The sequence below is a fragment of the Sceloporus occidentalis genome, unplaced genomic scaffold (genome assembly GCF_023333645.1).
Source record: "Sceloporus occidentalis isolate IW3139 unplaced genomic scaffold, rSceOcc1.0.p SCAF_1, whole genome shotgun sequence".
Classification (NCBI taxonomy): Eukaryota; Metazoa; Chordata; class Lepidosauria; order Squamata; family Phrynosomatidae; genus Sceloporus; species Sceloporus occidentalis.
This window is the reverse complement of record NW_028316981.1, coordinates 74,920,909-74,943,247: the sequence shown is the minus strand read 5'-3', so window position 1 is coordinate 74,943,247 and position 22,339 is coordinate 74,920,909. Positions and strand designations below refer to the sequence as shown.

Genomic DNA, 22,339 nt, shown 5'->3' with positions numbered 1-22,339 from the left:
GGCAACCTACAGTCAACAGGCAAAGGTATATATCTGTTAGTCTCCAGCCTGTGAGAAAGTACTTTCATGTGCTTTAACAGGCTTATCAAAAGAAATAACATCTAAGTTATTCTAAATCTCTTGGCAGCTATCTCAATAGCTTTCTGTAGACCAGAAAGGCCAGTTAGTGAGCCAGGCTAGAGAATCCTGGACACCAGCCTGTTTTTGTCACTGCAGCCAGGTGTGGGAAGAAGAGAAACCTGGTACTCTTTTAAAAGTAGGAATTACTAAGTGTTAGGAACCAAGAAAAGAAAGAACCTGGGACCCACAGCTTTTGTATTCTGTTGACTGCTTCTTCATATTTATTTAAATTTTTCTTCTGAGCTGTTGTGTTTATATAGCAGCCCTAGAACCCAGTATCCCTTCAGAAGGATGAGGGGAGGGGAATATCTTCTAGTTCAGCCCTTTTGTTAAGGGCCAGTACAGACAAGCAAAAAGAGCCAGATACCCAGCAACATGGAGGTGTGGTGTTCAGACAGCAGCATGCCCCCACACTGCTGGGAAGCCGCATGGCTTACTGCATGTACAGTGACCTCATGGTGTTTATGTGGTGCAGTTTTTACACATGCTGTGCCACAGAAACCCAGTAAAAATGCCGCTACCATGGCAAAGGCGCCTTTTTCCTGGTGCAAAAAGGAGCGGCTTTCTGACACTACTTTTTGCGCTGGGAAAAATGCTGGATCGGGGCTGTGGTGTGCAGTTGCCACAACCCTGATCCAGCACTCAAAGGGGCAACCAGAAGCCACTCCTTTGGGGTGGTCTGTTTTGCCCCAAGTCCTCTTTGTGTCAATGAACCTGCCCCCCCCCCCCCCCCGGTGAATTGGAGAGCATCGTTTTGTGTGAATCTCTTCTGGGTGCCAAACAGGGGGAAATAATCTCTCTGTTAAACAAGCTAACCCAGAGCAAACATGCAACTAAGAGCTCATCTATGCTTACCAGAAGACTCCGAGCTGCTGCCCCCAGAATATTCTTCCCCCAGATTCATCTCTTTGTGGGTTTTCTGCAGTGACAAGTGGCAGTGTTCCTCCCATGCAGCCCCCCCGCAGTCAGTTAGTGCCTTTGCTAAGGTCAGAACAAGTTGCCCACCCATGTTATCTATGCTGGGGACCTCTTTCTAGCCTAAGTGACTCGTGCCCACAGCAGTGGCATCAGGCAACAAACAGGGTCTGTGAATGAAAATGCAGTTGCCGTTGTTGCTGAAAACCTACCCAAAACCTGTAGCAAATGGTGAGTTATTTAAATGCAGGTTAGGGGGAAGAAGCTCTGACCTGGGTGGGGGCATCATGAAGACAGTCTGGACCAGATTCGGGGTTTGGGCCCTGTGCTGTGTAAGCAGGATGCAGTGAGCCTACGGGGAACTTAGGGTAAATCACCAATATAGACAGGACCTAAGAGAAAGCTAAAACCAGGCCAGAAAACAAGTTCTTTAGCATCCGCAGTCCATCATGAAATTAGGTCACAGCGCATTTTAAATGTCATGCAGCCGGGTGGCGACAGTCACAGTATTTTCTGTGTGATAATACCAGGCTGCATCCCCCATTCACCTTTTAAAAAAATAGATAATTTGGTTTATTTAAAAATGCGATAAGCTCCTAAGATTCAACCCAAAACCTTCTTTGGTCCCTGTGGCTCCAACGTTTCTTACTTCCTTTTTGTCTCCATCAGGATAGAATATGAGAAATTAGGACCTCTAAATCCCAGAATGTTAAATAAGGATGGTGGTGCATCTGTCCATTCTCTTGATTCTGTAAGCCAGTAAAAGAACCACTGCATTTGAAGTGAAAATATGAACATTATTTAATAACTGATCCTCTGTAATAAACAATTTGAAAATATTTTACAAGGAATCACACACACACAATATTTTACAAAGATTTTCATCTTTTTTTAAATTTTCCAACTCTTCTGTACAAAAAAAGAGATTAAAATAATAATAAAAAAGTTTGAATTATTGTAAAGAAAACTTTTCAAATGAAGCATGATAGGAATAGGATCCCAGCAGCTGTAAGAACAGCTGCTCAGTGTTTTGCTTTTTGTTTTTAACTTAAAATATAATATAATATAATATATATATATATTTATAGTTATGTATATTTGTTTTTAAAAACTTTTTCTCGAATGAGCAGCACCTGACTAGACTACAGATTTACATACACTCCTGGTAACACAGAGCCAGCCATCTGGTCAAAGCACGTTTCCCATAGACATAACCAAACACACACTGAAAAAGCTACAAGCAAAATGACCTTTAATTAGCCTTGTCATTGTTAATGAATTGTCTCCCTGCCCCTTGGGCTCTGGAGTCCAACTTGCAAGACTGTTATCAGGCTTATGGACATCTCTTTCTGTTCCCCACCCTCCTACCTAACCAGAAATTGTTTTCATTCAAATGGATTTTTAAATGGATTAGACAAGTTAGGTGGTTTGAATTACACCTATGTCTCATTGCTGCTTTCCCTATATTGAGAACAAGCTGACACAGGGGAAGGGCTTGAACATGCATTTTTCTGCGACTTCTAATGAGTGTATGGGGGTCACCATCTGGGACCGACTCCCTTAAAAGTTTTACTGGTTCTTTCCAGCCACAAACATCCCCATACTGTTCCTTCGTAGAGATCTGCTGCCTCATGCAGTTTTAACTCTCTCAAGTGCCACTACTACTCTCAGGAAATCATCACAATGTTCAAATCCCTCATTACTATGTATGCTATGTCTTTTCCAACTCCAGATACTCCTCTATTTCAAAATAGTACTCTTTTAATCTTTCCCATTTTAGGTTCTTTCACTTCCTTTTCTGAAACTGTTTCACCACTTTGAGAGCCTGGGGGAAATATTTATATTCTTTTGCTACTGAAAACTCAGTAACTATAACCTATGAGGCTACCATTTTTCTAGTCTGGAGATAAAGATAGCAGTGCCGTCATGCTCTCAGTCCACCTCTCCGCCATTTCTCCTCCTTAGTACCATCTCTGTCTGCCTTTAGTGAATTTATCTGGAAGAAAAACTGGAGGAAAATGTAACGTTGAACCAGGGGTAATTTTGACTGTTAGAGTCATCCATGTGGCCAGTCAGTCTCAAGGATACCCTATAGATAACACAAGCTGTGCTGGAAATGGGTTAACCAGCCCTCATTTACATTTCTGATCAGCAGTTTGGAAAGAGCTGGTGGTTACCTATATCAGCCATGTACATTTATACATTCACATGAAAAATTCCAGTAGGGGAATAACCAAGATACTTGCTTCCATCTTCAGACCTGCACACACAGCGTTGCCATCAGCTCATGCACAAACACCTATCCTCAAAAAACAAAACAAAAATCCAAACATAAAAGTCATTAAAAAACATCCACATCAACTGAAAACAAGACATTGTTGTCTCATCTTAGGAATAGTTCACAATCAAAATACTTGTCCTCTTTGGCTCTGAAACCCAGAAAAACAAGGCCTTTGTTTCTTTCTTATAACCACGGTGAAAAACACAAGGAAGGGGTACTGCTTAAACTAAGGGGTGAGTTAATAGAAAAGGGAGACCTTCCACTTCAGCTCCTTTTTGCCTTAGCCCTGATCAGAGGCTTCCACAAACATCACACATGAAAGGGGCTGCAGTTAGGGTAGTATCTCTGTTACCATTGATAGTGACTGATTCCCTGACTGGTTATTTCAGAGGCTGGATCTCCTTTGATGCCCAGATGTAATCATAGTGCTGAGTGGTGGATGCGACCTGATATAATCTGTGATCTGTCTGATATGGGGACATGTGGAGATCATCCATCCTATCTCCAGTGCTCAGTGTCCAGGAGCCTTCACTTCCCTCTCAAAGGGAGACTGAGCCAGGTGCCAGGAAGGTATTGAGCTGTCATTAGGATAGAAATGTTAGATGGAAATTTAAAAAAACAACCAGATAAAGCTTTTTACCGGATAACTAATCTGTCTAATCTCTCAAGGTGATCTCGAGATTTAATGCAGCACATCTTCAGCTGAACAAATGTCACAGTCATTTACAAAGGGTTTAGTGGCATCTCTAAACTACATGCAAAGCAAAGGTCCAAACATAAGTAGTAGTCTTTTCAGTAACACTGCAAGTTACTGGGGGATGGCCTAATTTGTATTGTGTGATGTTAAATAACTGCTAGTCAACCCCAGAAAGAAGTGATCTGAAGTGTTCCAGGAGCAATTCCCATAATCTTTCTGTCACATAGCTTTGCCCTCGAACTATAACTCCTTATGTGGAAAGTAGAAGGATGCATACAGATGTATTTAATTTTAATGCTCCATACCGTGTGTAAGCATACTCTTTTGTGTTTTCTTCATATACATCATAAAATCTCCTGTGCTAAGCTCAGAAGAAACTAGTTCTACACGATTGTAGCAAATGCTTGGCTGGAACCAGTAATGCCACTTAGTCATCTCCCTCTTTAAGTATTTTTCAACATTTAAAACATTGATTCTGCTTCATTGAAATAAAAGAGTAGGATTACACACTTAACTGAATAGATGTCTATGTTGTGGTTATTAAAAAAACATGGACAGCCCACTTGAAGCATGGGTGTGGTGTGGGGCAAAGACAAATCTACTCTCACCAGTGGCATGCATACTCTCTTTTTGTACCAAAGGTAAGGGGTAAATAGGCTGATCCCAAGAGAGGAAAAAAAATGGAAATTTGAAGATACGTCTGCACAAATTATGGATGCCAAGCACCTCCCCTTTTTTTGTATAAATTTTCTTGGCTGATCAGGGTTTTGGGGAGTGAGGCTAGCATACTATTGGTGATACAAATGAATGCCCAAAGGACTCCTCACTGTAAATTTGGGATCATACTTTCTTGGGTGTGTTCAACATTGAAAGGAACGTCTATTAAAAGGGAACCACCAACAAAGAGCCTTCAATTTGACTGGAGTGGCTGTAACATGACTGTGTGATAGAAAATAGTAACAACCAGTCTTGTGTCTGATCAAGAAACAGCTATCTATACTGCCAGTCTTGTAAGGTACTCAGAAGATGGGAAAAGCCTTTTTAAACAAAATTAGCTCTCCTTGTAAACAAGACAAGTACAGCAGATCCTTTGCCATTTCCTGGTAAGCAGATAATGCTACAGTATTTGCTTAAGCTTTGTTTATTTCTCAATATCTGCTACTAAGGAGGTACACCTTATGGTGGTTCAGAGCACTAGTCAAATGAAGCCACAGACCAAGTGGCATATGGGAGACTATGGTTTTAGCCAGACTCAAGTGGAATGAACTGGGAGAATTTCAGCCAAGCACACTACAGACACTTGTCCACATCACAAAACAATCACACAATTTGGCACAGTTTGGTATTAACCAGTGAGATACTGGAAGTGTCTCCACAATGAGTGCAACTGAGCAGTACTGGGAGTATACTCAAAGAACACCAGTACTTATTCTACTGTTATGAGAGAGTTAGAGCTCTTTAGAACGTCCCAGTTTACTTTTCTAAAACCTGTACAAGACCAAAGAAGCAAAACAATACTCTTAGCACCAGTGGCATGTCATTGTAAGTAAGCTAGTGAAAGATTTGGGAGGCAAAACCTTTTCAGTCAATGATCTGAAACATACAACATTCAGTTGGCAGGTAGGGCTGAGGCTGTGTGGGCAGAGGATGCAAGATGAAGCTGGCTTTTGTGAGATTTAAGAAACAACTCCCAGGTCCCAAGAACAAGGATTCTTGGAAAGAGAGAAAATCACCACAATATGTTCTCCAAAAGTCTTCAGATCTTTCAAAGATTTTGTTTTTTGCACAAGACATATACTATGTAATTGCATCAAACTAGTATATTTATTATAGTAGTGACCTGATTTCACCATTCAAGCTATACTAGACCAGAATCACAGAAATTCTCCTTCAGGTAAGATCACTGACTCATTTTCTCTGAAGATAACCTACACTGTATGCTGTAGGATGATTTTGAAGACACTGGAGCTTTGCCAGATGGACCATATTTGTATATGCCTTGCAATGAAACACAGCTATGGAGCCAATACAAGTGGCAGAGTCTGTGTCACACATAAGCCATGAAGCCACTGCAGGAGTCGGGTACACCTCGTTCTTTGCTGGACATTTCCCCCAAACTATACCCAGCCAGGATCACAAAGTACCCACAGAGACACATTGTGAATTGGTCTGTAAGTTTGGTTGCTTTTTTTGCTTGGAAACATACAGATTTACGTAACGGTGATGTCATTGTTTGCTTTCTGTATTTCTTGGTAATAAATGCAAATGAAATTCTTAACCCACAATAAGTTGTATGTCAGGGATCAGTTCATGGAAAAGGCTTTTGGTTGAGAAAACGAGCATATGAGATCAAAATGAGGAGCACTGTTGTGCACATTTTGTCATGCTACTGTAAGCTGCACCACATCACATTGTGCCACAAGGAAAGACCATTGCGGTTACCAATGCAGCATTTAACAGCTTCCCACTGATGAATTTGGGTCAAATTGTACTACATGTACAATGCTGCAGTTCTTCACATTGCCCCGAAGTGAATTTCAGACAGCTGCTCTCACATCATGTGAAAGAGAAACGAGAGAGGATCCTTCTCACTTTGCTGGCGACTCCTGAGTGGAGAGGGGGGCATTTGGCTGAAGAGAAGGAGATTCTAGAACTGTCTTGTGACTAAGCGTTATAGTTCATATTAAATGATGAAAGTATGCTTATTACTGTATGTGCACGAGAAGTAGGCACAAAGGCTGGCAACTTCCTCTAGGAAAGTCCTAAACAATAGGCAGCATTTGAGGACAGAGTGATGTATGTACTCTTATTTTAATATCTGCAACACATTGTGCGGCTGTTGCCATCAGTAACAATCTCAACCATGGAATATGTGCCTAGAGAGCCATCTGAAGTGTCCTGTGTTGTATCAGCTGAATGGCAGCTGTCAATTATGATCACACATATTTCCCAGGTAAAATACATGATCACTGAAGATAATTAGCTGTCTGCAGAATACCTGCTTTTAGAGGCTCAGTTGTGTTCAATTCACCACTTCCAGGTAATCCCAGGACTGGATAGATGGAGGGCACTATAATCGTACAGTATCTGTACAACACTGGGGAAGAAAACCTTTGGCTATGACCTTCTTGGTTTGGTTTGGCACAGACTACTGCTGCCAGTGTGGTGGACAATATCTTTTACTAGAAATGGGACACCGTGAAGTAGGAAGAAGGCCCTCTTTGTTTTAGCCAACTCCACCACTGGCCAACCTCAAAAGGAACGAGGCCACCAAAATTTCATAGTGAAGTCTTTCCAGTGATTTGGGGAATATAATACATGGTCTTGTTTTCTTGACTGTCTCAAACATGTCTGGGCCCAGTAAGGAATGGGACAGGCAAAGTAATGATTGGAGTCAGGGATTATTGAGTTTGGGTCATACTGTTTGTTTACTAGAATGAGATTATCTTGCCATTCATTTTGCCAAAACAGTGAGAGCCACTGTGCTTCCCAACCATGTGTGGGTTAATAGAAAAGAGTGCCCACAGAGTTTTACATTTTTTCTTCTTCCCCTGCTTGCCTTCCAGCTCCTCTTAGTTTGCACTTAACTGGTTTAAATAAATAATACTGACCATAAAATTCAAGTCAAAACCTTTTTTTTTCTTTGTGTCTTTGTTGATGACAATAAATACCATAATTTATCTGTTTAAAATGCTTGGAAATTAGATGTTGTAGAAAGATCTAGATTAAAATTTTCAGGCTAAAAATAATAATTTTAAAATTGATCTGAGATGGGATCTAACTAATGAGAGACTCAGCAACGATGGCATCAGAAAGCACAGAGTGTATTGGGTGGAATGGAGATGCTGCAGTGACATCCTAGGATTACTTTGAGTTTGACAAGCCACTGGAATTGGCTGAAAAGTTAACTAAAGAATCAATTTGGCAAGAGTATATTTTTCTTTCCTGTTATAATTTTTCATTGTTGCTGCTGCTTCCACTGTTTTGCATGATTGGGATGAGAAGGTAAATTGTTTCAAACAGAACAGTAATTTGTCAGCATTGCTGAATAAATACCTTAAAAAAAACCATAAAATAACGAGAAATCTCCTGATGAAACTGACAAAGGTCTCCCAGAATTCCACAGATTCAATGGGGAAAAACGGTATGAGGCCACTGTTCTTTGTATTTGGCCAACAGCTCAATGGGTGAAAAGAGGAGTAATGAATAAAAGCCCAAGGATGTTCACTACGTGGAGAGGGTCACGATGGCTCGTGCTTCCCCAAGTCTTGCTCAGAGCTCTGTGTTTGCACAACCTGCTGTGCAGAGACCCTGGAAGGGCAAGGAGAGGATGGAGGAAAACGAGAAACAATGAGCATAGCTTCTAGACTTCTGAGTGAAGAACAAGACGGTCCTCATGAGGGAGTGCCAAGGTGAGACCAGAGTTGATGAGACTAGGCAGCTGCCCTCCTCTGGCAAGTCTGGAGGGGATGGAGATGGTGCATAAAACAAAAATGGATGAGCTAGACTAAATGGATGTTTCAAAGGCAAGACGCCAAGGGCAGTGAATGGCAACTGGCAGTCAAATAGAGGAGAAGGAACTGCAGAGATAACAAGACACTCAAGGATGGCCTGAAGGAGGCTCCTCTGCCACAATCTGAGGTGTCTTCCTGTGGAAACAAAAGGAAGAGAGATTTCTGTGAGAGACTTTCTGTACACATGGTCAGAGATAAGTTATGGTCTCTCTTGTAACCATTACTTTTGCAGGGTCAACACAGAATTACAGTCTTGTCAAGATTCTGTCAACATGTCATTCCCTACATTCTCCTAAGATTATATCCACACAGTGTTATGTGGACTCTGGAATGAGCTTGTTGTTTACAGTTTCTCTAGAGGTAGAGAAGGAAACCTGCACTTTTAAAAGTCAGAGAACTGAACTCCAGTGAGATTTAAAGGAGAGATAATAAAAGCTGCACTACCTCTCAGATACATTCCCTAGTTTGGATGCTGTTCCAGGTTTTGTTACTGGAATGCAAGTGCTTCATGAAAGAGACAATGTGGAACAGATGTTGCAAAGAACATTATTTTGCAGCAAAAATGCTACTTGCGTTTTTAGGTTAGAGAACTTCCTTATGAATACATCACTTAATAGACTTGTGCTCAGCTTGACATTTGAAGTGCTAAGACAGCCCTTTCTCACCATACCAGTAGTTTATTTTTGACAAGGAAGGTTTTGTCCTGTTCTTTCAACCCTTGAAGTTAAAAACCAAGAGGATAACCTTCCCATAGAATAAGCCCACTTCAGGTGCATCCATGTACTCCATGTATCTGCATGAGAGTCTTTTCTTCAACTTACTGTTGCATTGTAGTCAAAACAGATGTGGGGACCTTTTCGATACCGTGGTCTTTCTACTAGCTCACACTGGTTGCGATCTCCTGGTGGAGCTATGCATTGTCAAGAAAATGTAGCTCAAAAAAATAATAAAATAAATTAAACACAAGATAGGCTATTTAAAGAAAGGTGATATAAAACAACTAGGCTAAGGGCCCATTCACATTCAGAAAGAACCCAGTGTGGAAACTGGCTTATTTCATTCATTTGCCCCGACTGAATCTGTCCATGGCATTGATCTGCCATGATCGACTCTCTCCATGGCATTTTATCCCAGATTCACGTTCACATTTGGGAACGTGGTAAAATGCCATGGAGGATTCAATCCTGGCAGTCGGCAGATGAAGAAGAGGAGATCCAGGGTGATGAAGGCTCCAAGGCAGGGGCAGTGGGAGACAGAGGAGGAGGAGGAGGGAGAGGAGATCGAGGGGGAGGAAGGCTCCAGGGCAGGTGCGGGGGGAACAGATGAGGAGGAAGAGGATGACGCTGTCAAGGAAGGCTGATCCAGGGCAGGTGCGGGAGGCAGAGGAAGAGGAGGGACAAGAGACACTGCAGTGAGGGCAAGAGGAAGAGGAGGAAGAGGAAAAGCAGCAAGAGCAGGTGGGGGAGAGGAGGAGGAGAAAAGAGGAGGGAGGAAGAGCATGGCAAATGTGATTGATTTGTAAGTTCCCCTTGGTGGCTCCCGCAAAACCCCTGGTTCTTTTAAAAAGAATCTCTCCCCCCCCCCATTTAAAAAAAACCCAGGTTAAGGGGGATTTGCATCAGTCCCCCCCGAATTTGGGTCAGGCAAACCTGGTACAAATGTGAACTACCGCCAGGAAAAACCGGCACATGTGTGAACTTCCCCAATTTACACAGGTTTGGAAACTAGTTTATTTTTCAGTGTGAATGGGCCCCAAGAAATTCAATACAAATGTGATATTTTAAATGTTAAATAGCAGTTATGGGGAATTTTGTAGCTCTTCTTCCTGGCTCCTGGCTCTCTGTGAGCACACCCTTGTGGTGAGACCAGCTGCTTCATTATTTGAATTGCCACCATGCTTCCTTCCCTCCCAGCTGCTAAGCAGCAGCACCTTTCAGGATTTGACAGCTGCTAATGGGTGGGAGAACATGAAACTCCAGGCAGAGCATTACAAGCCACTACTTTATGTAGGATTTCTGTCTGCAGGCCATTTTACAGCACATCATTATGGCAATGTGATTTCACTTTAACAGTCATGGTTCCATCCTATGTTATCCTGGGATTTTCAAATTTGTTTGGAATTCTCCATCAGTGCCTCTCCAAAATACAAACCCCAGAATTCCACAGGAAACAATCTTAGCAGCTGAAGTGTAATCATAGTGTTGAAACTATGCAATGTGAAACGACATCAGAGATTTTCTTCTGTAATTTACAAGTGGTTCTTGCAACAAAGAACTAGATTATGCAGAACTCCTGTTTGTTATACCACCTGCCCACAGCTTCTTTGGGAATACTCAAAGAAAACCTCTCATCTCTGGTTTTCTGTGCTGTTTTTCATCATCTTATCAATTTATCACTATTCTGTGGTTGCAGACTATGCTCAGTCCTCATCTGGCTGTTCCCCCTCTTAGATGCATAAAGTGATTTTTGACTTTATTATTTATTTACTTATTTATTCCTGGTACTCTTTAAAACCTTTGGGTTTCCCTGAATCTAATGATTCCCTGAGTCTGATAAATGCTTCCTCTTATGTATGGATGGTGTAGCTTTAGGTATGCAAGACTCAAATTAGGAGAATTAAGTTTGCTTCTATAATACTAAATTATACTAAATGAATAAAGTGTATTTTTAATGAACACTTTGTAATTTTAGCCACTACTACTCTTGGGAAGAAAAAAATAGTATCAGAGAAATCATGAGAGCTGCTGGGGGAATAGCTGTTCTACTTTGTTGAGGTACAACAGAAAAAAGTAAATGAATGACAATCTGTCATTGTATTTTTCCTTGGGAATGAAAATGTCATGTCAAACATGTTGAAAGTTTTCTTGTCTAATGCAACAGTGCTCAGCAACAAAGGATACCCTTTATCTCTGCTTGAAGAAGCTTGGTGGATTCACACTGACTGCATATTGGCTTTTCTGCGACAACAAATAGAAGGTTGGTACTGGCCAGTCTTTGTGCATAGAACAGCCTGGAGGAGAAAAAAACAAAAGGTAAAGCGAGAATCATCCAAGCCATGAACAGATATGAGAGCTGGATTGTAAAGGAAGTCAACAGAAAGAAAATAAACTCATTTGAGATATGGTGCTGGAGAAGAGTTTTGAGGATACTGTGGGTGGCCAAGTAGACAAACAAATGGATTGTAGAATAGATAAAACCTGAACTCTCCCTGGAAGCCAAGATGACCAAATTGCGGCTGTCGTACTTTGGCCACATCACAAGAAAAGGCATAAATCACTAGAAAAGACAATGATGTTTGGAAAGGTAAGAGGAAAGAAAAGATGGCTGGACTCAGTCAAAGAGACCATGGGACTGAGCCCTCAGGACCTGGGCAGACCAGTGGAAGACAGGGGTCTTGGAGAGTTCTCATTCTCAGGGTTGCCATGAACTCCATGAACACCACGGTTGACTCAAGGGCAGTTAACAACAACAACATGGAGAATGGTTAAGTGTTGCTATCATGCCATTTTTACTACTTTTACTTTCTTTCAGAACATCTCAGTTCACATAACAAATATTGCAGTCACTTTTGGCCCCATAGGAAGAGAACATATGTCCAAGTACTAATTGTAGGGAGATTGCATCTAATATGAAAAGTTCCAGCATGATGATATGCTCTATTCTCTTTCAAGTAACATTTGGAGGGATCATGAGGGAGGATTTGGGACTTTAAAAATAGTCTTTTAAGGTTTATTTTAAAATAAGAGTAAAAAGCAACAAGTGGTGCTTATCTCAGAAAAGCAACATGCAATGAATTACTGTATTTTTTTCCCTGCTCAAGCTGTACCACCTGGAATGAATTTGATCTACCCAATGTATCTGAAAACAAATAGTAAACCAGCTTTTACCAACCTGGCATCTATCAGAAAAAACATTTTTATGAAGACTTCTACCAGCTTCTAATTTTATGTTAGTCAAAGGATTCATAACTGCCTGCACAGCATCATTTCTTTTTTCTTTTTGTTTCCTTGGGACCACAATGAAGCCTGACTGCTGGAACAGATTTTTCAGTTCAGTTCATATGATCATCTATATGTCCACAAAAGGCTGGGAAATAGAGGTACTGGGACTTAGGCCCTATGATTGACCAGCTGACACCATCTTGGATGCCTTGAGTTTTGAGTAGAAAAGTCAGTCTTGCAGTTTACTCAATTGCCTCAAACACATTTTCTTTCATGTGTCATGCTTTGGTCCCTGCAACTCTGGATCTCTTCCTAATGTGGTTAATGTTGTATGTTTAAGTTAGCTTTACCTATACTTCCTGTTAGTCTGTTTTGTTAATTCCAAAGCATTTCCTTCCCCTCATCCTTTATAAATAAATAATGTTTGTGTGTGTGTGGAGGGGGGAGAGTAATCCCCAAAACTACCTTTGTGACTGAATCCAGTCCTTACCTTTTAACTTCTTTTATTGTCTATGAGTTTCCTTGCCTAAGGCTGTAGGGCAGGGAGTGCTGGTTTGACTCCTAGAATCTTAGGCCTGTTACAGACAGCCAAAATAAAGCTGCTTCGAGTCACTTTGGAGGTATGGTATTTCAATGATACATGCGTCCTAAGAGTCCAAAGGCTGCACCAAAGCCACGCTCCAGGCCTAAGGACTGGAGTGCAGCTTTGGTGAAGCTTCCAGACTGTTAGGACTCATGCATCATTGAAATACCATACCATCAAAGTGACTCGAAGCAGCTTTATTTTGGCTGTCTGTAACAGGCCTTAGTGATATCTTGTGTAGATCTGAATTCATCCTGACTCTGGCTGAGAGGACAGTAAAGACATGCTGGTAGCTTCTTCTTCACAAGTTAATGTAACCTATAATTTTGGTCATCCTTGTCCTGTCTTGTGGGCAGCCACAAACCCCTGTGGTGGTGGTGGGTTTGTGACAGCACCTTCCAGAGGGGTTGAATTATTGCTCCCATCACTGCCTGCCAACATAAGAGTTGCCCATGCTGGCTGGGGATGAGAATTATAGTCTGAAACATCTAGACAGAAAGGCTGAAACACATGCACTAAAGCATTTATGCTTACTCAAGCTTGCTTTTTAAAAATTTACTGGATATTATCTACAAAAAAGTCATAAGGCCAAATTATGTTGTGTGCATTTTTGCACTTACTATATTTTTATATTACCCCTTTGTATTAATAAATCGAGAAGACCCATCTTGGGGAGGTGATATTAGGGTCAAGACTCTGGGGGATGACCCCTTCTTCCTCTGCCATGTTCCCACTATCAACTCTTCCCACTATGGCTGTATGCACCAAAAGGGCAACTTCCAGTGATACCATTGGCAGCATCCCTGCTAATGCAAACAACAATGTGTTGGAGGGTATAATATTTGTGAGGGCCTTTGTGTAAGAAAGGTGGTGACATTTAAACTCCTCATCCCTGTCCATCGTAGTCTTGAATCCTATTAGCTCCCTAGGAGTATTTTAGATTTTTAAATGTATTTAACATAATGCGTAGATTGCTCCTCTACCTTTTTTAACCATCATTGGTTCCTCCCAAGGCACTCTGGGAAATGCAGTTCCTTTAGTATTGCTAGGTGTCTGTTAACATACCACCACTTGCACCAAGCTGTGATTCCCAGGATTATGTGGAAGAGGAGAGGGAGCCGTGATAATTAAAATGTATAAAATTTGTATCAATCTTTAGTATAAATATGCACTCTGTACTCAGTACAGTATTGCTTATTAGTCAAAAGTAATCAGTCTGCATAACCACAACAGGAGTATACTGTAATTTAAAATAAAATACTACATGGTCTTTCATTATTTTCCTTGATCTCCCCAAACCTGGTAATCATTAACCTTTTTTTAAAAGAGACTTAAGCTTGGAAGTTTTAGGGGTGAAAGAGATTGGTGGAAGGGGCGGCTTGAAGCCACCTCTTCTGCAGACAAATTGGGGCCCCAGCGAACACATGCTGCGGACCCAATCTGACTTTACCCTGGCCGAAAAAGGAGTGGCAAAGAGCTGTTCCTTTTCAGCTGGCAAAAAGTGGGCTTTTCCCACCCCACCGCTGCCAGAAGCCTGATTTAAGACACTCTGGCAGAATGTGGTGTATAAACACAGCGCCGTCGGAGCGCCTTGAAGCCACCCATATGTAAATGGCCTGGGCAACTTCAGGACGTGTGGTGTATAAATGCTGTGCTCCAAAGACGCCAAGACAGCAGCTCAAAAGGATCATCTGTTTCGGGCCTAAATGACTTTCTGCACACCAAGACCTGTGGGTAGTTTCATGAACCTCTATACAATGGGCATCTCCCACTGACCTGGAGCAATTTCCACAGTCAATGAAGTTGATATCTGTATTGTTAGGTGTACTAAAGTAGTACTGGGTCTGTTTCATGATGCAACTGGTCTCCTTGGACTCCATTCCTTCTGCTGTGACATCTTCTGTTAGGAGACAACATCAAATGTAAGATAAATAAGCATTTTGTTGCTCTTCCTAGATTATCTAAAATAAAATACAGTAACACTATAACTCTGTACATGCCTATTCAAATGTAAGCACTGCTACATTCAATGGGACTTACTCAGATGGATGCCTACAGGACTGTAGTCTTCTGAAACTAATATTCAATAAAACTGCTGATTGAGTGTAAATCTCTGCCAGGCTACTTAAACTGGTCTCTATCTCTCTCTTTCTGTGGCTCTGTAAGCAAGCTACAAATCCCAGCAATTCCATAGCACTGAGCCATAGTAGTTAAAGTGGTTTCAAACAGAATTATTTCTGCACTGTGGGTGCAGCCACAGAATGGGAAAGACAGGTTTCTTTTACTCTGGGTATGCAAGGAAGATGGAGGCTTCTGGATGCAGCTACACATCCAAGGCAACCCACTGACTGGTCACATGAATGTGTCTGGGCACTATTTGGGCAAGTATGTCTGGGGATGAAAAGCTGTTGCTCTTCAGAGAAGAGTGAATGCTACATCTTTTTTCCTGGTCGTTCAAGGGTAGTTGCATGGCACATGGCACACATGGCACATGGCATGTTTGTTTACTATCAAGAAAGTCCCAATATGTTCAGTGGGGTATACTCTTAAGTAACTGTGCTTAGAAGATCAAACTGATAGTTTAGTGCCAGTTCTGGTGTAAATGACCACTTTTGGAGGAAATGAAGGATAAGACATCCTAGAGATCTGTTACATAGAGGATTTGATAATCAAACCCATTTGATCTACCCCCCCCCCCCGGCCACCTTAAACTCTTTTATAGTATCCTTTCCTAGATGCATCCTATGCAGTCTTAAAATATATGCTGGAAAATATGATCTTAGGGAGATATTCTGCAGGAGTGTTGAATAGTTTCAGCAACAAATCCAAGTTTTTGACAATAGATACCTCTTATTTCCCATTTCAAAATCTTAGGCGGGCTACAGACCGCCCAAAAAGGGCGGTCTCTTGCCGCCCTGGTTTGCTGCGCGAGGGAGCCGCAGTGGACAAACTGCGCGGCTCCCTCACGCAGCGAAAAGAACCCACAAAAAGCAGGTTCTTTCTGCGGTGCGTTTGTGACACCGCAGTGCGCCAATGACACACTAGCGGCGTCACAATGACGCTGGGATGTGCGGACTCTAGGCGTCCATCACATCGAAATGGCAGCACCTGTATGTACAGAGCGCTGCCATTTTGACGCCCTCGTCACGTGCGAGGGGCGAGTTGCATCTGGAAGCGCCGCCCCTCACACATAATGATGGTGCCCCGTAGGGCCCGTCTGTACAGTGCCTCACTCAGCAATAAAGGTAAGCCACAATGCTCCCCTACATCATATCTTTGAGACTGCACAAAAACAGCAAGAAATTTTTACCTGTTTGAAACCAGCTGTTGTAGGTTAGCCCATACAAGAACTGTTGAAACAGAGACCTTATGGAAGAAAATGGAAGAGCTGTTAGCTGACCAGAGAAGAAAAAATGTGCATGTCACCAGTCAAAATAGGTTCCTTGTCTTAAAAGATTAAAAAGACATGAAGATGACTATTTTTACTTTTTGATGCCAAAAGATTAGAAAGGGCCAAAGAACTCCCAGAATTCTACTAACATTTTTTGAAATAAATCATAGGACATTATCACATAAGTCCTGTTCTCTCTGCAGTCATGGAAATGAATGAAAATGCAAACATACTGTTTTGTGAGCAGCCATTATTGCACATATTTGCAACTGCACAATTGAGGCTGCTCCTGCCATTGCGCTCTCTTCTTGACTCCCCTTAAACCCGCCTCCCTGCCCTTTGTCCTATCCAGCATACCTTTCATTTAATTTCATTTTTTACTTTTTAAATACAATTCTGCAGTTCTGGTAATGCAATTTAGGTTTTTAAAAAAGAAAATAAATACAAAAATAAAAAAAGCAAATCAGACTACTTGGGAATAGTGCAGGGGAAGTCAGACGGGGGAGAGGAGGAGACTGACATCACATGAGTGCCAAAATTGCTGCTGTCACAGCAGCGGCATTTTGCACAGAAGGAGAACTGGGACAGCTGCACAATTGGGAGCTATTGATGGACTTCCCCCATCAGTAAAAAAGAGCACCCTAACTACACTTGGCAGGAGCAAGGGGTCAGAGGCAACAGCATGTGACAGGTGTCACCAAAGATGCCATTTTATTACTATAATTGCAGTTTAAAATACATGTGTAGTAATCTCCATAGAATCGTAGAATCATAGAGTTTGAAGAGATCACAAGAGCCATCCAGTCCAGCCCCCTGCCAACCCCCTTCCATTTGAAGCCCTAGAACTGCCCCATGATGTGGCTTCTATGATTCCATTATGCTATTTGCAGAGTAGCTCAATATATTATATTCCTGTTTTGCTGTACTTATCCAGTAAACTGCAAAAGGACTTACCATGCTGCTGCTGAGGTCCACCAGGCTAGATTCAGGAAATCTGCCATTGTTGGCTGGATATGGAAGGATAAAGAAGTTATTAGTAACTAGTTATTAGTTATTAACAAACCAGTTGCTACTTTGTAAACACAATGCCTTGTAAGCACAAACTCAAAATGCTGCAACTTACTAAAGTAGGAACCAAGCAAGAGGCCTGAGAGGTCATGTAATGTACTGTTAATTCCCCACCATTTCATCATATTTCAGTGTATCTTTACTGGGGGTGGATATGATCTTTGCTTATATACTGCAGGAGGAAAACTGATTTCCAGTAATGGTGCTTTGCCATTGGTAAAGGCCTAAAAGTAATTACACATACATAGGAATTGGGTGGCTTAGCACAGAGAGAAAACAAGATGTTAATGAGTTCCAAGGCAATCCAACCATAAGCATTGCAAGAATATACACAGATAATAATCACAAAATGAAGGTGTGTAAATACAGTTGGCCCTCTGTATCCACAGATTCTCTATCTACAGATTCAACTATCCATGCTTTAAAAATATTTTAAAAATATAAATTATAAAATGTATGCCTTGATTTTGCCATTTAATATAAGGGACACTATTTTACTATGCCATTGTATTTAATGGGACTTGACCATCCATGGATTTTGGTACCCACAGGGAGCCCTGAAACTAAACCCCAGAGGATGCCAAGGGGCCACTGTATTGTTATTTGTCACATCACAAGGTTCAAGATTTCAGACTTTCATTTTACTTTTACTAGACAAAGATGAGATAACTGAAACATCTCAGTGGTTTAGATACTCTGGTTTGTTGGCCACCAGTTATCTTTCACATCACTTCTGGATGTTCTGCACACCCACAGTGAAACTAATAGCAGAAAATTAAAGAACTTACTGGAACAAACAGAATTGTGCTTATTCTGTGTCATCACAAATGCATTACTGACAAATGGAGGGCCAGTTCATCCCTTATAGATGTCAACTGGAAAGTTACTTAAATGACTGCCCCAGACTGCAACTATAATATTCTCCCTGAAAATTGCCTCCAATATAGGAAAAGTATCAATACCACCTCCAATTGCAATGTATGATACATTTTTGTATAATTACAGCTTTCAAATTTCAAATCAAACTAGGTTGTAGCCTGCAAAATCTCTACAGAATTCTTGTTACCATAAGAGATATCACACAATAATATTTCACAAACTGTACTAGTTTGCATCTAAAACATGCAACAATCCCTATCCATGCTACCTCAAACATCTTTCTATTTTGTTTGTAACAGGAGAGAGAACCACATAAACCTCTTGTTCTCACTGAAGTTTCCTGAACATCTGCAGTTGTTTTGGTTGCTGTCCAGGATCACCTGATCCCCAGATCTGAAGCAAATTCCCACATCAACATGCAATGCTTCTAAACTTCAGTAAGTGCATGGCAACCACAACTCACCACATAAACGCCACGTGGTGCTCCTCCAGTGTTGCTTGGAGCTTCTGTGGCACAGACAGATTGAAAGTCATATGATTCTTTCCTTGCGAAGAATGAGTGGTTGTAGAGAGCAGACATCAAGTGAGCATCCACCTCGCTGAAGAACTTTCCTACCTGGAAAAGCACGGGCACCAATAATTCCATGGAAACTGCTGTGCGTTCCCCTCCTAGGCTCCTTCCTGTAGCACTGCTGTCAGCCTCCTGCCCTATTCTCATAAGTAATAGTCCCAAACAGGAAATAAAGGGCAAGAAAGAAGCAGCACTAAACACATTTTTTATTTTACTTATATTCTCTTTCTCCATCTGATAACAGAGGTTCTCTGGCCAGCCTTCAGAAAGCCAAAGGAAAATACATTACAAGGACAAAACATTAAAAGCCACAAAATGTTTATTACATTTTTAGATATAGGAAAGAATGTTGAATGTGCATGATTAAAAGTTTGGCTGTTAGTCAGGCATTGTTATGAAATAAATACCACAATCGCTTCAGTATAACTGAAATTTATAAGAGGTCCTGTTTCTGGGAGCACAATCTAAATTCTTAAGATTCCTTTTAAAAAAAAGAAGCTTACCTGCAGCCAATAATCCTCCTGATTGGAGAGGACCAAGAAACCCCCATCATCAATGAGCACACAGAGGAGGTCCTGTAAGAATGAACAATACTTAAGGGTTTGCTGGTCAACAACTTCTAAATTCTTATCCAGCATTAGCTGATGTGGGCAAATTGGCTTTGCTGTCTAGGGCTGATGGGAGTTGTAGCCCACTGATATTGAGAGGACCACATGTTTCCCACCCCTGGCCTATAGCAAGATACTTGCCAGGCTGCCTCTGATCCAGGGCTTGGGAGTAGTAGTGATTTTAGAGTTACTCCTCATCCTACTCCAGATTGTTTTCCTTAATGTTACTCCTACTCCTGTAAAAAGCTCTTACTCCTTACTCCTATTCCTCCTCCCCAGCCCTGGGGAAAAGCCCTGGTTGGTTTGCAAGGCTGGTGTGTGTGTGTGTAAATGCCTCTTTGCCTCCCAGTCCCTTCCCCAGTGCAATATAATAAAATTGGGGTGGTTTTTTTTGGTGTTTGCATGTGCAATATAATAAGAGGAATAAGGAGTAACAAATCTATTTTGTTACTCTTTATTCCTACTCCTACTCCTGTAAAAACCTCTTACTCCTTTACTCCTTACTCCTACTCCCCACCCCTGCTCTGATCACATTGCCTCAAGATCGCATCACCTCAAGAACAATGAACACAAAGCTTATCAGACCCATGGACTAGCATCCTGTTAGTGAATTATGAGCCCTATTCAGACATTGTTTTTTTAGCTCGACTATCCAAATAATCTCACTAATGTATTCTGGTTTTATTATTCACACTATCTTTTTTAAAATCAGAACCACATCTGTGCACATCTCTGCGAATTCTGTTGCTCACATGTGTCAGCATGCGAATAAAGACGGAGTCAATGATGCAGATGTATTTGAAACATATTTAAGGCATGCAGAGTTTTAGCCTGGTTTATCCTGGGTCTATTCGCATTGGTTATTCATACAGTCAGCAATGCAAATCTTTTAAGAAAACGCAGGGGGGAAAATGAGATAGATTATCCTGAGTTAAGTGGGGTTTTTGGCAGCTGTCCCCAAACTTAATTGGATGCATTTGAAATGCATATGAACAACAGGGATTCAACCCATATTCTACTGCGATTATTTTCACAGTCTGAATAACCCCATGATGGTATAAGACAGACCTACACAATCAAAATTCACTTTTATGGTCATTGTGGAGGTTGGAATTCTGTTTCAACCATGCAGTAGCCAAAATCCACCCCAGACCTCACCAAATAAACAGTACAGCCCCCCAATAAAGCATATTGTGTTGTCTGGCGGGGATGGGGACAGGTCCAGCTGTTACTTTTGTAGCTGGACACACTGCAAAGGCATCATCTGTAGAGAAATTGCAAGGGCCTCAGGAGGTCTCTTCAGATGATTGTCACAGCATGTTTAGCTACAAGAAAACAGGTGGACGTGTCTCTGCTCATTGCTCCTTGACAAAATGAAAATTGCTGTGTTGGGGAGGCTCTGCTGTTTATGAGGTGAAGGGTTTTTTTTAATGTCTCAGGAGAGGTATCTACAGAATAGTAGCTATGTGGTAGACATGCATCTACTGATGCATGACCCCAGCCTGAAGAAAAAGATCTCATGTTACAGGATGGGAAAGACTTAATTTGGAAACTCTGGAAAGCTGTTATTAGTCATAGACTAATGTAGATTTTTGGATAAGCAGAATTACACCTCAATACTAAGGCTATCTGCTTGACAGACCTGTATCATTTTACAAAATCCTGGTGGAGGAACATCTGCTAAAGGGATGGCAAATATGTTGCCCTTCTGATGTTGTTGGACTGCAGCTCCCACCAGACCTAGCCATCAGGCCAAGGGTGCCACCTTGTAGAATGACAGGAACAGGAGTCCAGCAACATTTGTTCTAGTCCCAGAATTATGCAGTTTGACACCACTTTAACTTCCACAGTTCCATGTTAGCAATAGCAGCTTCATTTATATAATGCTTCATAACTCACTAAACAGTCTCTAAGTGGTTTACAACTGTAAGCTAATTGCCTCCAACAAGCTGCATACTCATTTTAGAGACCTTGGAAGGATGCAAGGAGCCCTGGTGGCATAGTGGTTGAATGGCTGTATTGCAGTCACTCACTAACAAACCACAAGGTTGTGAGTTCAGTCCCAGCCAGAGGCTCTGGGTCAACTCAGCCTTGCATCCTTCTGTAGGTGGCTAAAATGAATACCCAGCTTGTTGGGGGCAATTAGTTTACAGTTGTAAAACACTTAGAGGATGCTTAGTACAGTATGAATGAAGCTGCTATTGCAAGGCTGAGTCGACCCTGAGTCTCTGGCTGGGACTGAACTCACAACCTTGTGGTTTGTGAGTGAGTGGCTGCAGTACTGGCATTTAACCATTGCACCACCAGGATTATAGAATTCCAGGATTTGTAGTTTTTGAGATATTTAGCCTTCTCTGTAAGAGAGCTCTAGTGTCGCAGGAGAGTACAAATCCCAGGATGCAACCATGACAGTTAAAGCGATGTCAAACTGCATTAGTTCTGCAGTGTGGCAACAGCCTCAGTTTATCTGTGGCACTTCCATGGGTGTAAAGATCAAAGAAGTGCTAGTCTATAGGCAATGCAATAGAAGCCTTGGAAATGAAGACTGGAAAGTGTGTGTCCATGTATGTTTGAAACCATTGGATCTAGATGCATGTATGGCAATATTTGCATGCATCTTTCAAACAGATTTTCTAAAAAACAAATGTGGATATCATATGACTTATTGGAGAAAGGTAAAGAACATCTAATAATGTATATTATACTACTTCAGCAGTTCTAGTGTCCAAACAATTCTAGTGTTCAAAAGGTCTGTTTGGCTTTTAAACACT

At 41.5% G+C, this 22,339-nt stretch overlaps 1 protein-coding gene across 2 annotated transcripts in view; it reads right to left on the bottom strand.

Moving 5' to 3' along the window:
- Nucleotides 1-1,895: 1,895 nt before the first annotated feature.
- Nucleotides 1,896-22,339, bottom strand: part of CACNA2D2 (calcium voltage-gated channel auxiliary subunit alpha2delta 2) — an 823,310-nt gene continuing 802,866 nt past the window's right edge. For both annotated transcript variants that reach the window (XM_089525311.1, XM_089525321.1), the window contains 8 exons: nucleotides 19,464-19,535; nucleotides 18,853-19,005; nucleotides 17,397-17,449; nucleotides 16,362-16,417; nucleotides 14,828-14,951; nucleotides 11,428-11,537; nucleotides 9,349-9,437; nucleotides 1,896-8,662 (listed from right to left, as the gene is read on the bottom strand). In XM_089525311.1, coding sequence (XP_089381437.1) covers nucleotides 8,534-8,662; nucleotides 9,349-9,437; nucleotides 11,428-11,537; nucleotides 14,828-14,951; nucleotides 16,362-16,417; nucleotides 17,397-17,449; nucleotides 18,853-19,005; nucleotides 19,464-19,535 — 786 coding nt within the window. In that variant the 3' untranslated portion in view covers nucleotides 1,896-8,533. The remainder of the gene's footprint in view (nucleotides 8,663-9,348; nucleotides 9,438-11,427; nucleotides 11,538-14,827; nucleotides 14,952-16,361; nucleotides 16,418-17,396; nucleotides 17,450-18,852; nucleotides 19,006-19,463; nucleotides 19,536-22,339) is intronic.